We start from the raw sequence: 18,094 nt of genomic DNA, 5'->3' as shown, positions 1-18,094 counted from the left end.
AGGTCCTCCTGAATCCAGGGCTGGTGCTTTATCCGCTGCAATGCCACCTAGCTGCCCCTACATTTGCTCTCTCTTGATAACCTTTGAGGCACCAGGGAGTTGTGAAAAGAGGGTTGGACATGGAGTTAGGAGAGATCTCAGTTCAAATCTCACCTCTGATTCCAGATACAAGTGGGGGAATGCCACTTTCCTTTTCCTTCGTCTATGCTCATAAGCTTGTAGATTTAAGCTGGAAGGGGCCTTTAAAGTCCATCCAGTTCAAGTACCCCATTTTGCAAATTAGGGCAATGAGGCACAAGGAGGAGCAGTTCCTTGACTAAGGGGACCCAGCTGACAAGAGATGAAGATGGATTCAAACCCACACCCTCTGACTCTAAGCCTCATACTCTTTCTACTGCACCAGGATGCTGCCCTCTCCTAGTCTGTTTCATCAGCTGTAAAAAAAAAAATAGGGATGATAATACCTTTTAGTAACCTATACTCAGCTCCAAATTCTAAGCTCAGAGAGTTGTTGTAAGGTTTGTGAAACTAACAAACATCAATGTGCTTAGAGCACCATTGAAACGTTTGAGCTTATTGTTAGTATTAATGATAATGCGCTTTCAGATCATTTATTTAACTCTGCCAAGTTTCTATGGAAAAGGTCTCTATTAGCCACCAACTACTAGTGTACAGAGAGAAAAGGTAGACTCTCAAACTAAAGCCTTTACTGTAGAAATAAAATATAAGATATAAAGTAGCTAAGTGTGAAAGACTCATCTACAATAGTGGCTTATATTTTATGCACAAAACAAAGACCTTCCTCAATGATGGAGGGAGGAAAGTTAAGAAATGGAATCAATATGATCCCCAGTGAAGTGGTAACTATGGCTGTGGGAATATGCTGGTTTTAAGGTAAGAGTAACTGTAGAATAAACTGAATAGTATGTTTTATGTTGTCTACAATTTGGATAATACTGTTCTGCTACCATTCAGAAGGATGCTGGGCTATTATTGCTTTCCAAAGAGAGTGACAAACTTTATATCATCACAATGTGCATTTTTATTTTAGCTTACTAATTTTTTTTGGTAATGTGCTATATCAGAACAATGAAAGAGTACTTATCAACTTACCTGTCTTCTATATTCTTCAATTGGATTATATACCATCCACCCATTTTCAGGAAACTTTTCTTCATTTAAAAAAGCAAATAATGGCTAGGGAAAGACAAAGGAAAATCATTTAATGTCTAAAGCAGGGGAAGTAGAAATGTCTTAATAATATATCCTGTAATATAAAAATTTTTTCCCTCAAATTTCTACACACTTTCAGACATGCAATGTTCAAGCAATCTAAGTGGCTTTTTAAAAAAACCAGGCTTACCAAATTTAAACTAGGAGAAATGAACAACAGTAGCTGGGGGAGGGGGGGGGAAGAGTAGCAGTAAAAGCATTAAAAAACACCTACAAATAATGTTGAGTCTTGTCCAGAAAGGTTTTACTTATTAATTGATTCTGTCCTTTTCCTGATTCACCAAGCCATTATTCAGAAGAAGGTTTTTGGTTTCCACAGCAAAAATATTTAAAATAAGTTGCTGTTCTCTCAAAACTGAAGCTGGCAAGTCTACTAACTGATCAATCATCAATTGAAAAGTCTTTTAAAAATTGTGACCTCTATTAACCTAACTCTTAGGATCCATAACTTCATCAGCAGAAGATACTTCCTCTAGTGAGCAGACTACAGCCCCTCCCCAAACCAAGGCCTTAGCAGATTTCTTTTTAAAAACACAACTCATGAAACTATTTTATAAAAGCTCATCACTTGGTGCTGAGCCCCTCCGAATTTAACCAGGTTTGTCCTCAGGCAACAGACATACAGTCCACTTCTGGGCCTCAACTAGAAGCTTTTCTAGTTTGTAGAACCCGTGGGAGACTACTCTGCCAGAATGTCACTTCCACATCAAGTTAAGGTGGAAGAAAACTTTTGTGGAGTAGGGGAAATTCTAAACCAGCTTCACTGATAGAGCTTAGATGAAAACTTAGAAAATTATCTAGAAAGTTTTGTAAAGCTAAGCAACTTCCACCAAAATGTCTAAAGCCATAAGGGGAAACCAAATGGAAACTAGAGGAAGACAAATTTAAACAAAGCATTTACCAAAATGAGAGAATGACAACAGAAAGAAATGACCCCAAGAAATTCTGATTATTGTAACTCTTTTTCAATATTTTGCATGTTTCAAATTAAGATACATTTTTTATTATGCTCTATGCTTTTACATCCTACAAGTTTTTCAATTAAGACTTTGTCAAAACATGCTCCTGGCTGTATCGCTAAGACTAAGCAACTTTATAGAACAGCACTTTTCTTTGAAAAAGCTCAAAGGTGGGGGCAGCAAGGTGGTGCAGTGGATAAAGCACTGGCCCTGGATTCAGGAGGACCTGAGTTTAAATCCAGTCTCAGACACTTGACACTTATGAGCTATGTGACCCTGGGCAAGTCACTTAACCCTCATTGCTCCGCCAAAAAACAAACAAACCCCCCCCCAAACCCCAAAACCAAAACCGAAAAAGTTCAAAGCACTCCAATATGCCTCTTTAATAACCTTACAAAACGGGCACAAGATTTCCCCTTGCTACAGTAAAGGAAATGATCCAATGACTTGCCCCAATGTTATATGGCTTGTCAGTGGCAGAGCTAGGACCAGAACCCAGATTTCTGGATTCCCAGCAGAGTGCTATTTTCTCTCCCTTGGTTCAGCAGCCAAATAGTTCATTTATAATCTCAAACACTTTGCTGAAGAAACTATACAAAAAGCCACACTTGCTAAAAGAACTATAGAGATTTAAGGTGACCTAATTATTTCCAAAGCATTTCACTACATTTTATCGTGTTATGTAATGGATCAGATAGATTTTGGGCTAGAGGGAATCTTAGAGGTCGTCTTGCCCGATTTCCTCACTTTGAGAGAAGAGGAAAATGGGGCCCAGAGATGAAAACTTCCCCTTTTTGATCACAAAACATGTTGATATGAAATTACATTTAAAAAGACATGAAATGCAAAGGATTTCACATTTAATAAAAATAAAACATTTTTATGGTAATCTTATTTACAAGAATTCAAAATCACATTAAGAAAAAAGAAAATGAAAGCAAACCAATAAATGTTATTTGGAAAATATGCAGTATTCCCTAAAACTTTCTTTAGAATGGGACCAAATTAAGAAATGAGATCAGGCCAGTGAATTTACTTAGAGCACATCCAAACTGCTCTTTTGTAGACCATTCTAAGTGGAAGGTAAATAAAGCTTAGTTCCAAGTTCAAGCCACAGAGTGAACAGACTCAACGTTTGCCTGCAACGGGAAACAGGAGGGGCCAGAGGGTGGTTCAGAAGAAGAAAAACACCCATAATCCATTCAATTCATGACTTGACTTGTAATGGATCTTTTTCATATTTCCAGACGCTATTTCTGTGGGTCCAAAAGCAAGTGTAACCTGAGCAAGTCTAACCCGGGCTTCAAATAAACTCTAGCAGTCTCCACAGATTTGTTGGGCCCTTAGCTCTACCTCTCTCACTTGCTATATAACCTGTTTCTCAATTTTTAAATATTTCTAAGGCCACAATCATATCTCACTTTAGGCAGAAGGTTTGTATTGAAAATGGTGCATATAAATGGAACTGTTGTAAAATGAATCATTTTAATAGGTGATAATTGCAGAAATTTTTGAATGTAAGAGCTTGATTTAAAATCATGCAAGATATACCAAGCCTCTTAAGATGATATATTTATTTTTTAAGGCCAAGAACTTTGTAATAAAAGCTTAACATAGAATTAAAATACAATCCTGAAAATACAGCCATGTACATTGGTAGCCAAGATGGTCAGTGAAACATGGAAATGGGGATTTTGATTTGTATTCTTTTGATTTGTATCTTTCGTGCAAAAATGCTTCACAAGATAGTTATGGAAAGATGAGGTCTTCCAAAGCAGCTTTTTCATCATCATTTTGAGTTTGGGTAGTAACACCGTAAATATTCAGTATATTTTCACTACACTCAGAATAAAGGTATACTATCTTCTCTTAAGAGTGAGTATACTATGGGCAGCTAGGTGGTGCAGCACTGGCCCTGGAGTCAGGAGGACCTGAGTTCAAATCTTGCCTCAGACACTTAACACTTACTAGCTGTGTCACCCTGGGCAAGTCACTTAACCCCAATTGCCTCACCAAAAAAGAAAAAAAAAGAGTGAGTATACTGGAGGGTTCTATCGAGAAACTAGGGCTAGAAGAAATGTGTTCAAGGAAAACCTGTGCCAGGCTAACATGTACTTCTGATCCAACGTAAAGAACTGTCCCTTCCTCTCTTTTCCCTTTCACTGCCGTTCTCCTGGAAAGAGCTTTCTTTACTCATTGCCTCCACTGCCTCTCTTTTCACTCCTCAACCCCCTGAAATCTGCCTCCGGGCTTCAACACCTACCAAGTTCCCAGAGTATTACTGCACAAATAGACCCACTCTCCCCAAGGTCGCCAAAGATCTCTTCATTAACAGATCCAATTACTTCTCAGCTCTCATCCTTTTTGGCCCCTCTGAAGCATCCAGAACTGCTGACTATTCCTTCTTCCTGGACACACTCTCCTCTCTGCTTTTTTTTTTGGGGGGGAAGGGAGGTACTGGGGCATTTTCCCCTGGTTCTACTCTTGCATCTGTCCTGCCCTTATTTTCCTTTGCTAGATCATCATGCTTGCCCCAGCCCTTATGTGTAAGGTGTACTTCAGGGCTCTGTTCTGGCCCCTCTTCGTTCTAAATCCATTCTCTTGGTGATCTCATAAGGTCCTATGGTTCACTGATAATCTCTATGCAGATAATTCCCAGATCCACATGTTCAGCCTTTGTCTCTCTCCTGAACGACGATCCTGCCTCACCATCTGCTTGTTAGAAATCTTTAAGCCAATGTGGGTATCTCTAACTCGGCATGGCCAAGACAGAATTTATTTTCTTTCTCCTCAAACTCATCCCCTTCCTAAATTACCTAATTGTGTTGATGGTACCACCATCATTCTCATCAATGTGGTTTACAACCCTGGACTCATGCTCAATTGTCCGAGCTCACTTCACCAGTTACATACAATTAGTTGCCACGTTTTGTTGATTCAATCTCCAAAACATCTTACACATCTGGTTTTTTCTCTCCAACCATTTGGCCACCAGGTTAGTGGAGACCCTTCTCTCTTCTCCTTTCTCCCTGGCCCCAGTCACTCCTCTCACTTGTCCAGCCTCTACACAGCTGCCCAAACCAACTTTGCTAAGGCACAGGTCTATCTGTGCCACGCTCCTGTTCCAAGGACATCTTCAATGTTTCCCTGCTAATTTGAGAATAAGATGCAAGTTACTTTGCTTGGCATTTCCACATCTTGCCAACCTGGTTCCAACCTATTTTTCTAGGTTTACTGCACTAACTACTCTCGCTTATACATTCTCTGCTTCATTCAAACTGGCTTCATTGTTGGTTTTTGTACTACATTCTATCTCCTATCTCTATGCCTTTGTAATGGCTCTCCCCTGTGCCTGTCACTCTCCCCTTCCCTAATCTCAAGGCTCAGTTCAAGCACCATCTTCTATATGAGGGCTATCTTGAGCTAAGAGGCAGTAGCCTCAGGAAATGATTTTGTGTTAATTTTGTATTTACTTCTTTGTGCATAAGATGTTTTCCCCAACAGAATGTTAGCTCACTCAGGGCAGAGACTATTCATTTTTTTGTGCCTTTGTACCCCCAGCACTTACCATAGTGCCCAGACATACTAGGCCCTTCATAAATGTTTGGTTCATTTATTTACTTATTCATTCATTAATTTATTCAAATAAATGCTTGTTGAATGAAACAAGATAGAAATAAAATTTTGGAACACAGACACTCTACAACTTGAGGGGAAAAACATTAGCTTACCAAACCATGTGACCGTGGAAAGGCATATTTTGTGAGAATTTCAAATATGTCTCTTCTGCTGTGACCTTCCTGCTTCAAAGCAAACCTCAGATTTCTCATATCCTAAAGGGAAGATTTAAAAAAATTATCACTACATCCTCAGATACAGTCATACTAAGTAGAAATATTCAGATTAATTTAAAACTCTTTAGTTGAATGAATCTCAAAAAGACAATTAGATTATAAGTAAGTCAAAGAATGTTTGTTGATATAGTATTGTAAATAAACATTTATTAAGCATCATCTATGTGCCAGGCGATCAGATAGTTGGCCCAGTGAATAGTGTGCAGGGCCTGGAATCAGGAAGACCGAAATTCAAATCCGGCCTCAAACACTTACTGGCTGTGACCCTGGGCAAGTCACTTGACCCTGTTGGCCTCAGTTTCCTCATCTGTAAAATGAGCTGAAGAAGGAAATGGTAAACCACTCTAGTATCACTGCCAAGTGCCCAAACAGGGTCAAACTAAGAGTCAGCCGTCACTGAAACAACTGAACAACAACAAAAATGTGCCAGGCATTGTTCTAAGTACTTGGAAAGGAAGGCAAAGAAACAGGCTCAGGTCTCAAGAAGCTCTGAGTCTCTTGGGGAGGTAACATGCAAACAAGTATGTACAAGCAGGATATAGACAGGGTAAATTGAGAGAGTCTTAAGGAAGCCCAGGAAAGGCTTTTTGTAGGACTGCAGCTTAGACTTGAACATTTCCAGGAAAGCCAGGAGGTGGAAATGATGAAGTGAGTTCTAGGCGTGGAGGATAACCAACGAAAATGCCCCAAGTCCAGAGACAGAATGTCATGTGCAAGGAACATCAAGGAGGCCTGTGTCACTGTATCATTGCCTATATTTGGAAGAGAGTGGCTGAGGTGGGGAGGTGTAATGTGTAAGACGATGGGGAAGGTAGGGAGAGGATGTGATATTTGATCCTGGTGGCAACAGAGAGCCATGGAGCTGACTGAATTGGAGTTGGGGGTGAGGGTGTGTGCCACATGGTCAGATCTGCACTTTAAGAAGATCCATTTGGACTGACTAGAGTGGGGAGGGACTTGAGGCAGAGAGATCAGCAGGCTATTGCAATAGTTCAGGCATGAGGTGATGAGTACCTGCACCAGGGTGATGGCAGTGTCAGAGGAGAGGAAGCACATGTGAGAGACGGATGTTAAGAAGGCAGAAACACAGCAGAACTTGGCAACTGATCAGATATGGAGGGTGAGAGTGAGGAGTAGAGGATGACAGACACCTAGATTGTGAGACTGAGTGACTGGGAGGATGGTAGTAGCTTGAACGATAACAGGGAGGTTAAAAAGGGGGAAAGGTCTTTGGGGAAAGATAATGAATTCAGCATTGGACAAGTTGAGTTTAAGAAGCCTACAAAACATTTAGTTTGAGATGTCCAGTTGTAGATAGGAGGCTGGAGGTCAGGAAAAAGAGTAGGGTTAGACAAACAGATCTGAGAATTATCTGTCTAGAGATGACAGTTGAATCCATGGGTACTGATGAGATCACCAAGTGAAAGAGTATAGCGGGACAAGAGAAGAGGGTCCACAAGAGAACCCTGGGGGTCACCTACGGTTAGCGGATATGATCTGGATAAAGATCCAGCAAAAAAAGACAGAAGGAGCAAAAGACTGAGAAGGGGAGATTAGTGTCACAAAAACCTAGAGAAAAGAATAGTAAGGAAAAGGGTCATCAACAGTGGCAACAATTACACAGTGGTTAAGAAGGATGAACACTGGGAAAAAGTCATTAGATTTAACACCTAAGAGGTTTGAGTTGAATGATGAGTTTAGAAGCCAGACTGCAGAAAGTTAAGAGAGTGAGAGGAAAAGGAGAGGAGACCACCTTCTCAATGGAGTTTATCCACAAAAAAGCACCTTTAAAGAGAAGGCAAAAGTTCCAAGTTTAAAATCCCTTGTCTTTTGAATCTTATGGAATTACTGAATTTTAGTGGGGCAGGCGACTTGGTGAAGCAGAAGGGCTGGACTCGAAATCAGAAGACCTGGGGCCAACTGGGCTCTGCCACTAACTAGCCATGAGACCCTGGGCAAGGCCCTTAACTTCCCTAGACCATGAGGTGGGGGTTGGACTAGGTGATTTCTTCTTTTTTTTCTCCAGTGATTGCATTTTAATTTTTAAAATTTAAACAGTTTATGATTCTTCATTGTAAATAAAATAATTTATTCCTAGGTTAATTAGGAATCATTTATTTTTACTTTTAAAAAAGACTAGATAGTAATGTCATCAAATACATCTTACAATATATGACCTTTTTGGGGCAGCTAGATGGTGCAGTGGATAAAGCACTGGCCCTGGAGTCAGGAGTACCTGAGTTCAAATCCGGCCTCAGACACTTAATACTTACTAGCTGTGTGACCTTGGGCAAGTCACTTAACCCCAATTGCCTCACCAAAAAAAAATATATGACCTTTTTAAACATCTTTAAAAATATGCCATTTTCTTCCAATACTCCTTTGCCATAATTATGCTTAGAAGAACTGAACTGTACCTTAGAATTTCATTCAAGAAATGTATTTTCAATAGACAATCTTACTTTGATAGGTCTCTAAACTAAATAACATTAAAGGGTCCCACAATATCAATGAACATGTTTTTGGTTTTTTAAAAAAAGACAATAACCTGTAGACAATCTAGTGAATCTTAGTAAACAAGAAAATTTGCTTTAAATAGAATATCAGCAACGATTCCTACAATTAATCTCCAAGTTGTATAGTAATACAGAATTGTCATTTTGAGGGGCAAGCCAATAGGTAGAGAAATTCTTTTTATAAATCACTCATTCTTTCACTCACCCAGGTTCAAAATGTTTTCATTCTTGATGCCTCACTCTCATTCATAGCACACTTGCGACTACCTGCCCAATCTTGTCATTTCTTCCTCCGTAACATCTCTTGGTTATATCCCCCTCACTCCATTCACACAGCCACCACCTTATTTCAGACCATCATGTGACCTCTCACCTGGATTCAGCAGTCTAGCCTCTAGTTACAGTCTTCCTTCCCCAATCTCTCCTTCATACTGCTGCCAGTGATCTCCCTAAAATGCAGGTCTGATCATATCACCCTTCCACTCGATAAACCTCAGTCATTCCTTATTATTGCCCCTAGGATCAAATAGCAATCCCAGGGCTTAGAGTTTCAACCACTTCACAAGTTGCTACCTTCCTACCTTTCTAGGGCTCTTACACACTACTCTTTGGCCCAGCCCAAATGGCCCAACTGGGAGGTTTAAAATCTAAATTGTGTTGTCCAAAAAATCTAATGTGTGGTCGCCTTAAATTAGAAGCTTTAGCACCAGTCTTTGGGCATTAAGCATTCATTAAAGCATACCAGGTATTCATGTGGAGTTCAGAAAGTTAAGAAAAGGCCTATCTAGCCTAGAGTTCTAGCCTGGTCTGATTGTTCCTCAAGTCCTCTGCCACGAGCCTGCTTCAATCACGAACTCCACTTGTTGCTTCTCCATCTCTGGATGCGGTGTCTTGGCACTGGCTGTCTGATACGCCTAACGTGCATTAACATGCCCTCCCTCCTCACTTGCAGTTCTTCAAATGTCTGGTTTCCTTCAAAACTTAGCTCAAATGCCACCTTTTGCAAGGAAGTATTTCCTTGTTCCCCCAGAGGTTATGCCATCTACTCTGTTCATTTCTTTTCTTCTTCTTCTTCTTCTTTTTTTTTTTTGGTGAGGCAATTGGGGTTAAGTGACTTGCCTAGGGTCACACAGCTAGTAAGTGTTAAGTGTCTGAGGCCGCATTTGAACTCAGATCCTCCTGACTCCAGGGCCGGTGCTCTATCCACTGTGCCACCTAGCTGCTCCTGTTCGTTTCTTATACATAACAGATCTCTAGAAGTACATCTTGTCTCCCCCATTACAATGTGAGCTTTTGTCTCTGAATCTCCAGCATTTGGTGTGGTGTGGGGCACAAGACCGGTGCTGACTTAAAAGACGCTGAATGACTGAGCTTGGGCCTCTTGTACTATCTATCTTCTTACTCAGTGTTATCCCTTTGTGCTCCTTCCTTTCCAATGGAAAGCTGATTCTCTTGGGCAGCTCTGTCTTCCCTCAAGAGCCTGCTAGCAGTGTCCCATCCACTCCAAGAAACAGCTCTTTTCCTTGTGATAACTATAAAAAACTTCAAACCCTCTGCTGTTTTGTTTTTGTCATCAGCCTCAATTTCTTCTGAGAGTCAGTGTTCCTGACACTTGTTTTAGAGCGTGTATGCTTTTGGAGGGAGCTGGCCTCTATTACCTGACTTTACTTTCATCTTTTGCAGCTTTTCACAATTTCATATGGTTGGAATTCCCCTTGCATTAACACGGTAGTCTCTTTAGACCACCCCTCCTCCTCTCCCTCCCATTCAGAAGTATTTCTTTTACTATCTCCAGAATTTCCTTTCTTGAGTTTCCCATGTCCCTGGACTTACTTCCTCTGGAGAATTTGAATCCATACTTTTATTTCCCTCCCTCTAGTCTCTTTCCCCCTCTCTCTCCTTACCCTTCTGAAATCTACTCTTCTAAAGTGTAAAAGATGTCGGAATGAAGGCCCAATTTCCTCTCTCTGTGCCTCCTCCTTCTTATTCCCTCCTTTTTTCTCAGGGGAAGAAAGGCAGGGTGGTGTAATGAGAGGCAGAACCCCATAGTGGCTAGAGGGCTTCAATTAGAGTCAGAAAGACCTGGGTTTGAATGGTGCTAGCTCTAGTCCTTCTTAACTAAGGAAAGAGACTTAAGATACATGGCTAATTGACAGCTCACCCACATCACTACTAGATCAGGACTCCCTCCTAGGCTTCTGTCCTTTTTGCTTTAACCCTTGTCCATGTCTTCTGGTTAGATGGTCTATAATATACTTTGATGCCAACATTGCTTCTTTTTCTGACTCCCTTGATCTTTACCTCAATGTTCCTGAATTTTATCAGTGACTGTGTATTCTTAAACCACAACCCTATACTGCCACTTCCTCTTTGTACAGTGGAAGGAATGACAGATTTGGAATTAGAAGATCTGAGGTCAAACTTGCTTTCCTGAGTTAGGAGCTCTAACTCATGCTTTTAGCAATACTTCGTACATTTTACAAAACAGAAATCTGAGGCTATGGGTTTTATCCTTTAATGCTATTGGGGGTTATCTACTGCTAATCTTCCTATACTGTAGCTACTTTCTATGGCATTTTCTTTGAAGGATCAATTGATCGATCTATCTATTACTTATCTTCTGCCCTTGCTTTTCAGTTTCTATGATTATAGTATAGTAGAGTATACTTAAAATCCCAGGCAAATACATCCAACGCCCTGGCCCTCCTTGTTAGGCCCTTTTCTGCATTATTTCTGTATGTTTTCAGGTATCATATTTTTAAAAAACTTGTTCACAGCCCAAATCTGCTGCTCTTTTGAATCATTTTTCTTCAATCGGTAGCAGCATCAGTGATTAAAAGACAAGTATCAGCGATGCTTTCTTGATCCCTTTTGGCATTATTGTTTCTCCCTACACCCAACAAGTGGGAGTCGTCATCAGGTCTGACAAGTCTTGGGAGGTTCTCTGTCACGTTCTGGGCGCACACTCCAGGAGAAGAGTGGAGCTCTCGGCTGCTGTTGTCAAGGAGTCACTAAGCACCAAGGCTTGTCTGTTTCTTCCTCTGACCCATACTGGACAATCTCTCACCTAATGTCACCTATCACAGTATCGTAGACTGAAAGCTAAAAGGGACATTAGAGGTCATCCAGTCCAACTGTCTCATTTTATAGATGATAAAAACGAGGCCAGAGAGACTGACTTGCTCAAGGTCACATAGCTGATAAGTCGCAGAATCGGGATTCAAACCCAAATCCCTTGACTCTTTCCAGTATATCATGCTGCCTGCCCCCCCCCCCACATTAACATTCCTTGATGGACAAGCACCTGCAGCTGCTTCACGTTCTGTGGGTCCAGTTCTCTCATGTTCAGGAACAGTCTCCTAGTCATTGTTTTGCTCTGCGAGCTTAGCAGTCCTTCTCTCCTTTCCACTCTGTGATCCATTCTTCCACTCTCCAACTTCCTGACATTGGAGAGGATTCCCCTCTGCCTCTTCAGATCCTATTTCTTTTTTGTTTTTACACTGAAGCCCTTCATCCCCTTTGCAAAGGAACATTTAATTCTCCCTGATAATCTAGATAGTGGAGAGACATTCTTTGAGCCTCTTTATCTTTGCTCCCAGTAGGGAGGCCATGCTGTACTTTTCACATGGATAAGAATTACTATTACTCAAATTTAACTTGAAGATAGATGACAACTTAGAATTATGAGATTAGTAACATCACTGAATGTTCCTATAAAGCACTTGTACAGTATTTTGTTCTTCTCAAGGCATTCTAACATCAAATAACTCAAATAACCTTATAACCAAATAACCCCTCATTTAAAAAATAAACATTTTAAAACTTTGAACATAAAAAGTGAGCATTTCTATATATCAAGGAGAACATAAAAGACAATTGCACCTGAAACTGTACTCCATATAGCTTGTTGGTTTTTTTTAAAGCATATAATTCAGCATGGTACTTTCAAAGATATCCTGATATCTATGCTTCTTGTTCTCTTCTGTAATTAAAAATGTCTTAATGGTTCTTTTGGGTGGGGGAGGGAGGGAGGAAATAACCATTGTTAGCCCCTCTCCCCCTTAAAGCCCTACCTCCTAGTTATAAAGAAACAAGAATATTCTAGACCAATATCTCTAATAAACATCGATGAAAAAATTTTAAATAAAATATTAGCAAGGGGATCACAAAGATTATATACTATGACCAGGAATGCAATGGTTAGTTTGATATTAGGAAAACTATAAACATAACTGATCATATTAAAAATAAGAACAACAAAAAAATTATATGATTTTGTAAACAGATGCACAAAAGGCTTTTGACAAGATACCATATCTGTTCTTGTCCAAAACACTAGAAAGGATGGGAATAAAACATGATAAGGAGTATCCAGCTAAAACCAAGAGTCAGCATAATCTGTACTGGAAATAAACGAGAGGCCTTTCCACTAAGATTGGAGAGAGAACAATTTCCATTCCATTACTATTTAATATAGTGCTAAAAATGTTAGCTATCGCATAATATAAAAAAACAATGAAGGTAAAAGCATTGACAAAAAGGAAACAAAATGACCCTTTTTGGCAGATGGTTTCCTTAGAGGACACTCAACTCAACCAAAAAACTAAATTAAATAATTAACAACTTCAGCACAGTTGCAGGATATAAGATAAACCTACAGACGTCATCAACATTTCTGTATACTAACAAGAAAATCTAGTAGGAAGAGAATAAAGAGAGAAATTCTGTTTAAAACAACTGCAGAATGAATAAAATACTTGGGAGTCTACCTGCTAAGACACACACTGGACCTGTATGAACACAATTACAAAAATACTCTTTACACAAATAAAGACAGATCTAAATAATTAGAGAATGATTAATTGGTCATGGGTAGACCAAGGAAATATAATTTTATTTTATTTTTAAAATAAATTTTTATTTAAAGTTTTGAGTTCCAAATTCTCTCTCTCCCTCCCTTCGCCCCCCAGGTGGTAAGCAGTCAGATATAGGTTATACATGTGCAATTACATAAAACATTTCCATACTAGTCATTTTGTATAAGAAGACTTGAATAAAAAAAGAAAGTGAAAAATAGCATGCTTCCATCTGTGTTCAATCAATATCAGTTCTTTCTCTAGAGGTGGATAGTACGCTCCATCATTAGTCCTTTGGGATTGTCTTGGATCACTGTATTGCTGAGAATAGTTAAGTCATTCACAGTTCTTCATCAAACAATATTGCTGTCTCTGTGCACAACGTTCTCCTGGTCCTGCTCACTTCACTACACATCAGTTCATACAAGTCTTTCCAGCCTTTTCTGAAATCATCCTGCTTGTCATTTCTTATAGAACAATAATATTCCATCACCATCATATACCACAGCTTGCTTAGCCATTCCCCAATTGATGGGCATTCCTTTGATTTCCAATTCTTAGCCACCACAAAAAGAGCTGCTATAAACATTTTTGTACAAATAGGTCCTTTTTTTGCATGCCTTTGGGATGTAAACTTAGTAGTGGTATTGCTGGAGCAAAGGATATGCACAGTTTGATAGCCCTTGGGAATAGCTCCTAATTGCTCTCCAGAATGGTTGGATCAGTTCACCAACAGTGGATTAAAATCTCAGTTTTCCCACACCCCTCCAACATCCAACATTTTCCTTTTTTGTCATATTAGCCACTCTGATAGTTGTGAGGTGGTACCTCAGAGTTGTTTTAATTTGCAGGAAACATCATTTTAAAAAAATGACAATAATACCTCAATTAATTTACTTATTTAGTGCCATACTAATCAAACAACTAAAGGGTTATTTTATAGAGCTGAAAAATAGTAACAGAAATTATCTCAAGTGAAAAAAGGTCAAGAATATTAAGAAAATTAATGGAAAAAAAGTAGAAAGGAAGGGGGCCTAGCAGTACCAAATTCAAACTATACTACAAAGCAGTCATAAAAACAATTTGGTACTGGGTAACAGATATGTAGCTCAGTGGACTAGGTTAGGAACACATAAAAGAATGAGAACAATAGTCCATTGTATGATAAACCCAAACATCTTAGCGACTGGGGTAAGAATTCACTATTTGACAAAACCTATTGAGAAATTAGAAAGCAGTCTAGCAGAAACTAGGTACAGATCAATATCTCACACTGTATATATCAAGAAAAGCTCCAAATATGTATATAACAAACATAAAGGGTGACATCATAAACAAATTAGGAGCAAGGAAGAAAATACCTCTTAAATTTACGGATCGGTGAGAGGATCATTTGGATCATAAGAGGATTTCGGGAGGTAAAATGGACAATTCTGATGAATAAAATTATTTTTTTTCACAAACAAAACCAATGCAGCTAAAATTAGAAGAAAAGGGGCAGTTAGGTGGCACAGTGGATAAAGCACTGGCCTTGGATTCAGGAGGACCTAAGTTCAAATTTGGCCTCAGACACTTGACACTTACTAGCTGTGTGACCCTGGGCAAGTCACTTAACCCCAATTGCCTCACCAAAAAAAAAAAAGACTATATAAAATTAGAAGAGAAGATGGTAAATGGGGAATTTTTTTTAGCAAGTTTCTCTGAAAAAGTTCTCATTGATGAGTTCTCTGAATAAAGCCTTATAAAGATCTTATAAGAATATAAAGGCAATCATGGTCGAAGTGGAAATTCGTTTTCACTGACTATTCATGAGTGTAATGGGTTGTTTTTCTTCTATTTTCAATGGGGGTATGGGGTTAGGGGTGAGAGGGTGAGAAGTTAGATCTTCGCTACTTAAAACTATTATATATAAAAAGAAAACCTAGGAACTCTGATCAATGTAATGACCAATGACAGTTCTGGGGAACTCATGATGAAACATGCTACTTATACTTCCCCTGAAATTATTTTTGGGGGTGGGGCAATGAGGGTTAAGTGACTTGCTCAAGGTCACACAGCCAGTAAGTCATGCTACTTATACTTAACTCTTGATAGAGAAGTAATGGACAGAACACAGACTGAGACTTTTTAAAAGTTATGGCCAATGAGAAAGTTTGTATTGCTTGATTACACATGTTGGCAACAAGGGTTTTGTTTTTCTTGCTTTCTCAGTGGGAGGGAGGGAGATGGGGAAGGGAAGTGGAAGGGAAAGAAGGGTGATCTTTGAAGATAAAATAAAGTTTAATTAAAAAAAGAATATACAGGGAATGGATTAAGATATATAGGGAATGGTTTCAAATTTATGAGAATAAAAGTCATTTCCCAATTGATAAATAAATGGTCAAAGGATAAGAATAGGCAGTTTTCAGAAGAAGATACCCAAGCTATCAATAACCATAAGGAAAAACGCTCTAAATCACTAATATTTAGAGAAATGAAAATTAAAACAACTCTGAGGTTCCACCTCATACTCATTAGATTGGCAAAGTTGACAAAAAAGGAACATGACAAATGCTGGATAGGTTGTGGAAAAAGGGTATATTAATCACTATTGGTGGAACTGTAAACTGATCCAGCCATTCTGGAAAGCTATTTAGAACTATGCCCTCAAGGTTATTAATTTGTGCATATTCTTTGACCCAGAAATAGCACTACTAAGTCTATATCCCCAAAGAGATCAGAAGAAGAGGAAAATGACCCACAAGGTCAAAAATACTAGTAGGAGCTATTTTTGGTGGCAAATAATTGGAAATTGAGGAGTTGACCATCAAATGAAGAATGGCTGAATAAGTTAAGGTACAAGAATGTGAAGGAATTACTACTGTGTTCTAAGAAATTATGAGGGGGATGGTTTTAGAGAAACCTGGAAAGACTTACATGAACTGACATAGGATGAAGTGAGTATACCAGGAGAACAATTTATACAATAGTACTCAATACAATAATATTACAATAGTGTTGTAAAGAAAAAGTTATGAAAGACTTAAGAACTCTGATCAATACAATGACCAAATAATATTCTAAAGGACTCATGATGAAGCATGTTACCTATCTCCTAATAAAGAGGTGATAGACTCAGTATGCAGACTGAGACTTTATTTTTGGATCTAGTCAATGCAGGGATTTCTTTTGCTTAACAAGACACAATTTTAACAGGGGTTTTGCTTTTCTTGCTTTTTTAATGGGGAAGGGAACAAGGGGAGAGAAAAAGTAGGTAGGATGGAGAGAATGTGGATCTGAAAATAAAACTGAATAAAAACAAATGCATACTCGGGCAAAATCAGATCATATAATGGCCAGTATCTTAGGTCCATTATCCTTCTGTGAGGAGAACCTTCATCAGATATTACCCTTAATCATGGCTGGTCCTCATTTTGATGAGAATAAAATCCTTCAAAATTGTTTTTCTTTACAGTGTTGTTATTGAAGAAACTCTTCTTCTGGTTCCATATTAGTTCATATAAGTTTTCCTAGGATTCTCTGAAATCACCTCTTACATAATTTCTTACATTGCATATTATTCCATTACATACCTAGACCACTCCTCAAGTAAGGAAAACCTCCTTAGTTTCCAAGTTCTTTGCTGTAAAAAAGTGCTACTATAAATATTTGTGTATACACACATATACACACATACATACATACATACGAGTCCTTTTCCTTTTCATGTGATCCCTTTGGGACAGAAGCTTAGTAGGAGGGTCTAATGGTATACACAGTTAATTAACTTTTGAGGCACAGTTTCAAATTGTTATGGCTGGATCAAATCATAGCTTCACCAATGGGGCAATAATGTGCCAGTTCTCCAGTAATCTCTCCAACATTTGTCATTTGCTCTTTTGGTCCTCTTTGCTAATCTCATGGGTGTCATGTAGTTAATATTTTAGAACAATGTCAAATAATAGTAGGAAGAAAGGGTATTTGCACTGATTTGTAATGGTTCCACCACTGCTGGGATTACTAGCTCTAATTACTAGAACTAAGATATTAAAGGGATACCTTGCTGCTCCTCTTAATAGAATGTTAGGGGCAGCTAGGTGGTGTTGTGGATAAAGCACCGGCCCTGGATTCAGGAGGACCCAAGTTCAAATCTGGCCTCAGACACTTGACGCTTACTAGCTGTGTGACCCTGGGCAAGTTACTTAACCCTCATTGCCCTTCCCCAAAAAACAATTAATAAAAAAAATTTTTAGCACTTCCTCATTGTAAAGCCCCCTTCCAATTGCGCAAATAAATGCCTGCCATTATAGATTTATCTTGACTTTTGTGTTTGCATTTCAAAGTTCTTATTCAGCCCTGGTCTTTTCATTAGGAATGCTTCAAAGTCTTTTATTCCATTAAGGATTCACTTTTTTCCCTTGTAGGAGAGTATACTCAGCTTTGCATGGCAAGTTATTCTTGGTTGTAAGCCCTTCTCTTTTGCCTTTTGGAATACTGTATTTCAGGATCTCCTCTGGTTTAAGAAGAAGCTGCTAGGTTTTGTGTGATACTGAGTGTGATTCTTTGGAACTTGAGCTGCTTCTTTCTGGATGCTTGTAGTAACTTTTCCTTTGATGTGGGAGCTCTGGATCTTGGCTATTCTTAGGACTTCTCCTTTCAGGGTTTCTTTAAGGAGGTGATTGGTTCATACTATCTTC

At 39.0% G+C, this 18,094-nt stretch overlaps 1 protein-coding gene across 2 annotated transcripts in view; it reads right to left on the bottom strand.

Annotated features, from left to right (window-relative positions):
• MTM1 (myotubularin 1) overlaps positions 1–18,094 on the bottom strand; it is a 110,097-nt gene that overhangs the window by 25,968 nt on the left and 66,035 nt on the right. For both annotated transcript variants that reach the window (XM_043974301.1, XM_043974300.1), the window contains exons 6-7: positions 5,924–6,025; positions 1,114–1,197 (exon numbers count right to left, since the gene is read on the bottom strand). In XM_043974301.1, coding sequence (XP_043830236.1) covers positions 1,114–1,197; positions 5,924–6,025 — 186 coding nt within the window. The remainder of the gene's footprint in view (positions 1–1,113; positions 1,198–5,923; positions 6,026–18,094) is intronic.

Source organism: Dromiciops gliroides, chromosome X, assembly GCF_019393635.1.
Source record: "Dromiciops gliroides isolate mDroGli1 chromosome X, mDroGli1.pri, whole genome shotgun sequence".
NCBI lineage: Eukaryota > Metazoa > Chordata > Mammalia > Microbiotheria > Microbiotheriidae > Dromiciops > Dromiciops gliroides.
This window is presented reverse-complemented; position numbering and strand designations above follow the sequence as displayed.